Source organism: Cynara cardunculus (genome assembly GCF_001531365.2).
Source record: "Cynara cardunculus var. scolymus isolate 2C chromosome LG 1, CcrdV1, whole genome shotgun sequence".
In the NCBI taxonomy this organism is placed as follows: Eukaryota; Viridiplantae; Streptophyta; class Magnoliopsida; order Asterales; family Asteraceae; genus Cynara; species Cynara cardunculus.
The window spans coordinates 12704433-12714399 of NC_037528.1; the positions used below are offsets into that span (position 1 = coordinate 12704433).

Here is a 9967-nt window from a genome sequence, read left to right on the forward strand (position 1 = left end):
TACCATTTTAACCCTATGTATGATTTAAGTCTAGACCATTTAAGCATTTCAGTGCACATACAATTAGCAGGAATATCATTCTTCACAATATTGCTAACAGTAGGCTTGTGAACTTTATTTTCAGTTTCACACAAGTAACAACGGATGTAGAGGAGAAATCGGTAATCATAGGTGAGCGAAACAGGGTTGTAACAGGGTCAAAACAGAAGCACCAGAAAGAGCAATCAACAAGGGGCATAACAAGATTGCCATACTTGGATGAAAATTGTTCCAGGAAAGCACGATTGATTAAATCCAAAATCTCCAAACAAACTTGTAAAAATGACAGTATCCCTATTTGCAGATATTTCCATAGACAGTAAACAAGTAAACCCTAGTTCAACATTCAAAGTGAGCTTGGGCTTTAGATGATTCAATATTCATGTAATAAATGACAGTGAAATACCCGATTGGTGAAGACGATAGACAACCGGCGAAGCTGTGGAAGGCGGAGATAGAGACGGTGCAAGTGGCCGGAGATGGAGACAGTGAAGGCGACAACCGGCGAAGCTGTGGAAGGCGGAGATGGNCGGAGATGGAGACGGTGGAGGTGGCCGGAGATGGAGACGGTGAAGGCGACAACCGGCGAAGCTGTGGAAGGCGGAGATGGAGACGGTGGAGGTGGTCGGAGATGGAGACGGTGAAGGCGACAACCGACGAAGCTGTGGAAGGCCAGAGATGGAAGGCGACGTGAACTCGTGGAAGGCGACGTGAACTCGTGGAAGGCGATGTGAACTCTGGAAGGATCGTGAAGGCGACGCTGGAAGAGAGGGGTGGGAGGGGTAAAGATGGAACAAATGATGTCTGAATGGTTGAATGAAGCACCAGACACAAAATGGTTAAGAGGGTCATGTAACCATTAAGAGGACTGTTTTTTTTTTGCCAAACACACTTCACCTCTGACCGATTAAGAGGTTGGCTCTTAATGTCACCATTAAGAGCCAAACAAACAGCCCCTAAACCAAAATATTATCGTTGATACTAATAAAGCAATAAAAAAATAAAAAAATGTGTGTTTTTTAAAAGAGTAAATTACCGTATTTTTTTATTTAAAATTTATTATTTTTATTAATTGTTATTTTTTTTAATATTTTACTGTTTTGGTCCTTTTCTTTAATAAAAATTAATTTAAAAATAAAAATAATAATGAATTATAAATCGTAATCTTTTAAAGAAAATACTGTTAAAAGTAAATTGTGATATTTCCATTTACAAGCATAAGGACAAACAAATAAATAATCATCAGCTTACATATGACGCGTAGTTGAAACTTGAAACCTTCTCCGTTTCCTTTTGTGATTGAGAGTTCTCTTTTGGAGGGCGACGCACGGAGGGCATAAGTTCCCCGCCACCACCACCAACGGCTGATCATCATCTTCCGATTCACTTCCGTCCACAACCTCTTCTCACTTTATCTCTGAGGAGGCAAGTTTTCTCCATCACTTTATCAATTTAATTATTATGTAATTACGTACATGTTAACTTGATTAACGGAACCCTAGGATTGAATAATACGTTTAGTATGTTAAATTGTTTTTTCCCATTCGGTTTTTGGTTAGAAAGCACTTCATGTGTTCTGTAATTAAACTGATTTCTTAGATCTAGGGTTTAAAATACAAGTAGTCTGATCATCGTACTTAGTTTTTTATGTCGTTCTTTATAAATGATTAAAAGTCATCATGGATAGGTAGTTGATCGGCAGGCAGAATTTCCAACTGAATTGGTTTTATTGTTTGTTGAATTGCGGAATAACAGTTGACAAAGATGTCAACACCGGCAAGGAAGAGATTAATGAGGGATTTTAAGAGGTTGCAGCAAGATCCTCCTGCTGGAATCAGTGGTGCCCCATACGATAACAATATAATGCTCTGGAATGCTGTCATATTTGGGTAGGTGAAAGTGTGCATTAGTGTTTGTTGATCATAAATTCATAACCTAGTAGTATAGGACTATAGGTTGCTGCTTTTGCTTGAGATATAATGATTTTCATTGATCAATGTTGTTTGCATTGCAGGCCCGACGACACTCCCTGGGATGGAGGTGAGTGCGATGCTTTCTATGGTTTTGATATTTATATGCTTGGAATGAGAAAATAAAAAGTACTCATGGTTGTACAAGTATGTGTATGTATTTGGAACTATTTGGATTCCGAATGAAAAAGAACAGCACACAGGATTAGAACTAGGTAACAAAGTATGAATGGAGAAAACGAAGAAAAGAAGTGAATGCACATTGCTTATTTATTTATTTATATAATCCACAGATTGTAAGGTACTTTTCAATAGTTTCTTCATGAAAGCAGGGGCATAACTTCTGCCTTGGGTGGGGGTGAGTGGAAGGAATTGAATATCTAGCAATCTTCCCTGTCTTATCTTCCATTCCCTTTATGCAATGGGAAAGCACATTCATTCTCCAATTGTCACACGTTCAACATGTAGGCTTCAAGTACAATTTTTTTTTTTGTTAATGCAGTAGTTTAACTTAATTATTTTCTTCTTTGAAATTAGGGATTCTCCATGTATACTAATGGACTAACATTTTATCTTGCATATGCATTTTTGTTCTGAATGTGATTGGCTTATCCGTAGTGTAAACAGCGGTTTTAATTGCTTGTGAGATGTTTGATGGAGTTTGTAGGTGTTGGACTATGGTTATAGCTTTTCTGAATTATGTACAGTTTTATCTTGTCAATGTATTACATTGCCTTTCAAAAAAATGTATTACATTATTATTTCATTCCGTGTCAACTTATGCATGCCCCCTCAGGTACGTTCAAGCTGACCTTACAGTTTTCAGAAGATTATCCAAATAAGCCACCAACTGTGCGATTCATTTCACGAATGTTTCATCCGAACAGTAAGTGGTCATCATCAGCATGATAAAATTTCTTTATTTTCTTCTTTGAGGGTTGGGGTTGACAGCTGTGAGGCTTGAGCTTTGTGATGTATATTGGAGAACATGGTATGTTATTGTTAAATCAGTAACTTCTGAGGTTCTCATCACTTATCAGAGAAGTGGACGAGGCATTATATATGGGCAAGCAGCATGTACCTTGATACACAATCTTGTGTCATTGTCCATGTCTTAGGGTAATTTACTAATTCTTATCGGGTAAGCGCTTACCGATATCACTTAACTTACCGATCAAGAATGACAAGGACCAAGAATCTTAGTTGGTAAGAGGCATAACAAGGACCGAGTGTTTTAACCGGTAAGTGAGGAAAAATACTCTTACCCGGTAAGCGCTTTTCGGGTTTCAGATGCTTACCAACAATCCATTTTGATGGCCGAGAATGTTACATGCTAAGGTAGGTGAGGTAATTTCTCTTGCTAGTAAGCGCTTGCCCGGTAAGTGTTCGGTAAGCGGCCCCTTAGGCTCATCATATATTAAAGCCACGTCGTTGACAGCGATCAATGATATGAATCTGGTTTGCTTAAGGCACCAAACAGTACCCATCCATATTATGTGGTATATAGAATGGTTCCGTTATGCATTTTGCTTTTATATATTGTGTTATTTATGATCTCTTATTTTCATGAGCTCTTTGCTATGTACCAGTTTATGCAGATGGAAGCATATGCTTGGACATCCTTCAAAATCAGTGGAGTCCAATTTATGATGTTGCTGCTATTCTGACATCAATTCAGGTGTGGTATTAGCTGTAACATAATGTGACGGGCTTGCTGTTTTAAGATCTTTTAATTTTGTCACATGTTCCTGCATGTTTATGGAAAAATTTTGTACTATTTAATATGTTTAGTTGGCTTTTGGTCAACATAATTTGGTTTTGATCAGGTTTTAAGTATCAAAGTGAAGTTGCTAGATTGAAATAGTTTTTTTTTTTTCATAACAAACAAGTTATATAGATTTTGGATGAGTCATCTAGGATTCTAGGTCTCACCTTCTGTTTAATAAATATAAACCCATAATATGTAACCTTCGTCAATGCTATTTACTGCCCAGTTTACATCATGGTCACGAATTAAGAAATGATACCTTGTTTGAGAAGAATATGAAAGCAATCACATTGAAATGCAAGAGAAAAGAAGGCTAATTGGATGATTCCGTTGATGGGGAAAGTGATAAATAAATTTGGGAGATGTGGATCTATTGGAGAATAGATATTGAAGCAATTCATTCTAAGCAAGAAGTGAGTTGTGCCATCATGAAAAACAGAGTTGGCACCATCGGCTAAAACTTATTCGTACTTGAAATTAATTTGCTATATTGCATCATCATCATCAGCTGGTCTATAAGATGGTGAAATCTGCTTGAATATGTTCACTCTATTCTTTTTTGTTCAATCTAATGGTGGTGCTACTAAAGTACGCATACATGGAGGCAAACTAGCCATTTGTTCTAGAATTCTTCCAACTGCTGATGTTAACAGTATTTTTAGGCACCTCGATCTTGTAAGACAACAGGAAGAAGTAGCATTAATAAAAAAATTAACAAATCATGAGTTGGGACACTGGTTTATTGATTGCATCTGGTGCAATTGCCGTTTCTTTTAATTAATGTTGCTGGTCTATAAATGAATTTCAAGAAACATTGTTTGTTTAACTATGGTATAAATTTGCACAACTTATTCTCTTGTTTTACTCCTTTATGTATTCCATGACTTTTGAGATTTGGAAATGATTTGGAAATAATTTTCCTTCATGCTTTCTTCAGCCTTAAAACAGAGGATTCAAATGTGGTAGTTTATGTTCATTTTTTTTGTAAGTTGGAGGACTTGAACCTTCTTTGAAAGTTTGTAGCTTTGATAGTGAGAACTGTTAATGAACTGGTTGCATGCTACAGATTTTAGGATTATGCTTCTAGGTGCAAAGGAGGAGGAATTTGCTGACTTGTAAATAAACATGGATATAGTTGTTCAATGAGGGTTTCTTGCAATACTGTGCTAGACAATAGATTGTCAAATTCGGCTAAATGTTGGAATATAATCCTGTGTTCGGAAAAGAAGCTTTGGGGTCTGAATACTGTGAATGTGTATCATGCTGGGTAGAGTTTGTAGATCGTATAATGATGTTGGTTGGTCTTAGTTAAGGCTATAAAACGGAGCTATTACTGTTACGGCACAAGCTACTGCTAAATCTTGATGAGGCTTCGGGGACAACAGTTTTTTAATGATTATCGGAAGAACTCTTGTTTCTGTTTCATATATGATAGAACATTGTTGTAGTTTCCTACTTAAGGAATGATGGCTGTGGCATAACCATGCCATGTTTGCTGGTGCGTGAGGGGGTATGATGTGTGTACTCGGTACTGCTAACGATTTTTTCTTTGATGAGAAAACATTTGCTGCCTATCACTCCATGCTAAGAATCTATACACCAACCTCTACTGAAATCTTGATCTCATTATGATCCTCTGAATCTTTGATCCTTGTACTCTATGCACCAAGTGATGCTTATCCTGAATAACATTGGTCACCTAGGTGGGTTGGCGGAAGGACTTTTAGATGTTCCAAAGTTGTACGCCTTAGCCTGCCACTTGTTGCTTTACTACTTCTGGCTTATCTTTTATTAATTTATTTTGTTTGTTCTGGCCGGAGAGAGGGGGAAATATGACATTCTCGGTAATAGTTTTCGGTAATAATGTAGCTGAGGTTTTTAATCATAGATGACGTAAGAGGAGAATGTGTATGTGAAAGAGAAGATTGCCAAAGGTTGGGTTGGGTCTGGCCATATGACAAGACACCATCTTATCCCTTTTCTGCTGGTTCCCTTGGATCTGTGATTATTCCTTTATTTTTCTCCATTTTTGTCTTTGGGCTGTATTTTAATTGTGTTCTGTAAGCTTCTTTTTTCTTCACAACCTGAAGTTTGGCTTTCAACCCTTCAACTACTATTCTAGAGGCAAGAATCTACGAATGTATGGTTAAACTTAAGCTGAGTAGTAGTGCTTTGGCAACAGTAAGGGCCTGTTTGGTAGCAGTTTAATGAACTTAATGATAGTCGCAGCTTATCCAGTCAACTATACATGATTGTTTGGTAGTGGCTTGATGATATAGAAAGTAGCTTATTTTGTAAGCTTCTAGGTGAGCTTTATACGGAGTTGAATTTTTTTTCCTAACTTGCGGCTGCGAATTAAAAAACATGCTCCTTCCATCTATTAAAAAACTCACTCAAACAAAAACCTTCCCAATCTATACAAACAGGTAAACCCACACATACAACTTCATCCATATAAGACTTGATGGAAAACCAACCAAACAGCCCCTAAGAGTAGCTAGGTGATGGATGGCCTGGCTGATGGGAAGTTCCAGCTTTACATGATATTGTCACCATCCCCCTCCTCCCAAAAGCACCACCACCACCACTTGTTTGTGGGGAGGGGGGATCTGCTACTCAGGGTCATTCCAACTCTTTGTTGCCATCATCTACTATAACTGTTTTCTTTCAAGTCTCATTCAGCAACTATTTGTTCTAATATCATGACTTTATGCTTTCATTTTTGACTCTCATTACTTGCTTTTTCGTCTGGAACATTCGATTTAAAATTCATTTTGTTAAAACCACTTGAAGATTGAACACTTTGTAACATGAAGCGACAGTATTTAGATTGACAAGTATATCATGCATTTTTTGGTCTATGAATTCAGTGGTTATTTCTTAAAAGTTTGTTCTAATTTGGTTTCTTTGATTGTAGTCGCTGCTCTGTGATCCGAACCCAAACTCACCAGCCAACTCAGAAGCAGCACGGTTGTTTAGTGAGAATAAGCGCGAGTATAACAGAAAAGTACGAGAAGTGGTTGAGCAAAGCTGGACAGCCGACTAAGAGTGCATGCTGGGTGGTGCTTGACCATGCCTCTCCCCTGCTGGTAGGGTAAGGTAGGATGGTCTGTATCTCTGTGATATTCCTGTTATGATACACTGTAATAATGAGTGCTATGGAAACTATGTTGATTTGAAGGTCATGCTATATAACAACAATTTGTAGGGATTCTATAACCTTTTATGTGCCACTTGTTGCTTGCCTATTAGACTCTTTCTTGTATACATATAGTTATTTCTTATATCATATTGTCCTGAAAAAAGTATTTATGCTTTTTTTTTCTTTCTTTTTAGTGATTAACTGAAAAATGTTTATGTTATTTAGGGGCCATTTACCAAACGCTTATCGAGAGAGTCACTACCTCACTTAAAAAAGATTGTTTATTTTAATTATCGAACGTAGGATTAATTGCCATAAAATAGCACATGTTAGAGTATCACATCGGCTAGACTTGGACCATTTCTTCGTGTGTGAGTATGTATGTGTGTGTGTGTGTGTGTGTATATATATATATATATATATGTAAAAAAATCTCTTATTTTTCCTCAAGTGATCTTTTGAAGGGTGGTCTGGGCTTCCATATATTTTCAGATGGTATCGGAGCCAAAGTTTGTCACTATAGGGATCCAACTCTCTAGTTAGCCCCCTCCACACTATGTGTCCATCTAACCTCCATTGGAGGAGGTTTGTTGTAGTTAGACTTGAACTATTTCTCCTGTATATATGTCTATGGTTTCACATATTCTTTAAAAATTATATATAAACAGCATTTTTCTTTGTTAATACTTAAACATGCGTCTTTGGGTGGTATGGTTATTGATGTAGTTGAAGTATCCATTGTTGGGATAGGTTGATATTATGATGCTCTCTTTTTCTTTCACTTAAAGTTATGCGTATGCAGGGGTAAAGTGATGAGTGTTAAAGTTATGCGTATGCAGGGGTAAAGTGATGAGTGAATTTGGAAAGGCGCGACTGTGGATAAAAATGTCGTATTGAAGGCATGTGTATATTTGTTCACATGTAATTATACACGTCTTTTATATATGAAATTTATGTTTAGAATTTTCTTAATATAAATATAAATCAATATTGAAACAAATATGAATTAAAATAACAATTATACGGAAATTATTAGATTAAGAAGATATTAAATAATGATCCACAATTTCATATCCCACAAAATAATTGATGACTCGATCAAATAGGACTTGACTTGATAGGAACGCTCATGGACTTGAATCGATTATGACCGAACAAGGACCATATTGATTAAACGTCTAAACGGTCAAATCTGGACATTTGAAATATTTCACACGGAAGCAATAAAAACATTTTTGTAAAAACTCCAAACGTCCATAATTCAAGATGTTTCAACAAAAACAACATATATTTGAAAATGGAAAAACAATAAATACAAAATTTGGCCTTGTGACAAATGCTCAAGGGCCGGTCAAGTCATCAGATTAGACTGAATGTTTGTATTACATTATAAAGAATTTGAGATAAAGTCTTAAAACCATTTTTTATGTATCGTGTACTATTTATTGAGGCATATTACATAAACTTTCAAGATCACAAGTAAAGCTATATGTTTGAATTCATATAACTAATTGATAACATCTTATTTAAAATATAATTATGATAACTATGAAACATAGTATGTAATTAATAACAAAAACGAAAATAATGAAGACTTTAAATTTATATTTCATTTAAACATAAAAACATTCTCGCTTTTTAAAACCAAATTTAAAATTAATAAAAATAAAAAATAAAATAAAACATTAAAATCAAGATATATCACATTAGATTGCATTAGCTTTATTTAAGATATTAAAAACATGAGTTGTCCAAATTAAGCCAAGAAAAAGACTCTCCCTACCCTTATTCGCCCAGAAAAAAAACATCGATCCACGCTCTCTTCTCCATCCAAAGAACCCTAATCGGATGATGCTATTTCTTCATCGATCGACGCTCTCTTCTCCATCCAAAGAACCCTAATCGAACGACGCTCTATTCTCCATCGACAGTCGACCCCCTCTTCTCCTCCAAAGAGCCCTAATCGGCCGATTGCTCTCTTCTTCTTCATCGACAGTCGACGCTGTCTTCTTCTCCATCAACAGTCGACGCTGTCTTCTTCTCCATCGACAACCGATTGCTCTCCAGTTCCATATCGATTTCATGATTGTTCGATTTCTGTTTGCTTGTGTTTGCTGCTACCCTAGCTGCTTTTTATCGATTTCATGTTTGTTTGATTTTTGTTTGCTTGTCTTTGCTGCTAGAAAGAAACCCTAGCCGAGCCATGAAAGTTGTTTATTCTGTTTTATTCTCAGGGGTAAATTGGTCATTTATGTTATTCAGACTCATGATTCAGATAGAAAAGTAAACATCAACATAAATTTATCCAAACAGACAAATTTATCCAGACAAACAAATTTATCCATACAGGACTTAATAGAAAATTTGGTAAACAGCCCCTTAGTGGGTGAAGGTGAAATATGGAAGCGTAATTTAATTATATTAAGATGTAATAAGAAAAAGGCATTTAATGTCGTATTAAAGAACAATCAATGAATGGGCAATGATGGTGACCCGCTAACGTCTCCCTGCTTTTAGCTGTCTTTTTTTCATTCCTTCAATAATCTCGTACCCACCACTTCAACTATATCTTTTTTAACTTATTAAATATTTTTTAAAATGTTTAAAATAATATTCAATAAAAATTTGGGAAAACATATGATATATATTGGAAAAGGCTATTAATGTTTAATAGGTAAAACTCGTATATTTTATTTTTAAACAGATAAAATGATGTTGTTATTTATTCATTTATATAGTTTCATTTGACTTGATAAATATATCAATATCAACATTTCATCAGGTTTGGAACAAATACATAAAGGGAGCAAATTAGAAATTGTTGTTAAAGTTTGCAACAGAAAGTCCGATACATAGATGGTTGTATGTATCGTTTGGTTTGCGGTTTTGACTCTAAAACCAGACCAACCAACATTCCTGATATATACACATAAAAATGTTGAAATCTAAAAATCAAACTCCAATGTAGATTAACCATTCTTGGTTTTTATTACCAGGTAAGCGTTTATCAAGTTATCTTATCGGATGAATATGATAAGAACCAACAAT

At 35.8% G+C, this 9967-nt stretch overlaps 1 protein-coding gene across 2 annotated transcripts; it reads left to right on the plus strand.

The window, feature by feature from the left end:
- Window positions 1-1312: 1312 nt before the first annotated feature.
- On the plus strand, window positions 1313-7066 carry LOC112515880 (ubiquitin-conjugating enzyme E2 2). Of its 2 annotated transcripts, none has more exons than XM_025122837.1 (6): window positions 1313-1464; window positions 1795-1928; window positions 2054-2079; window positions 2806-2895; window positions 3599-3687; window positions 6695-7066. In XM_025122837.1, the coding sequence occupies exons 2-6, from the start codon at window positions 1804-1806 to the stop codon at window positions 6821-6823; spliced, it is 459 nt and encodes a 152-aa protein (XP_024978605.1). In that variant the 5' UTR covers window positions 1313-1464; window positions 1795-1803; the 3' UTR covers window positions 6824-7066. The 2 variants fall into 2 exon arrangements, with proteins under 2 accessions (XP_024978605.1, XP_024978613.1); XM_025122845.1 differs by having other exon boundaries at window positions 1319-1464; window positions 1727-1928.
- Window positions 7067-9967: the final 2901 nt, after the last annotated feature.

Excerpts from the sequence above, each read along its gene's own strand:
- LOC112515880 (XM_025122837.1), top strand. The coding sequence starts at position 1,804 with ATGTCAACACCGGCAAGGAAGAGATTAATGAGGGATTTTAAGAGGTTG. Across the intron at positions 2,896-3,598 it reads ACGAATGTTTCATCCGAACA|TTTATGCAGATGGAAGCATA; the intron begins GTAAGTGGTCAT and ends GCTATGTACCAG. Across the intron at positions 3,688-6,694 it reads CTATTCTGACATCAATTCAG|TCGCTGCTCTGTGATCCGAA; the intron begins GTGTGGTATTAG and ends CTTTGATTGTAG.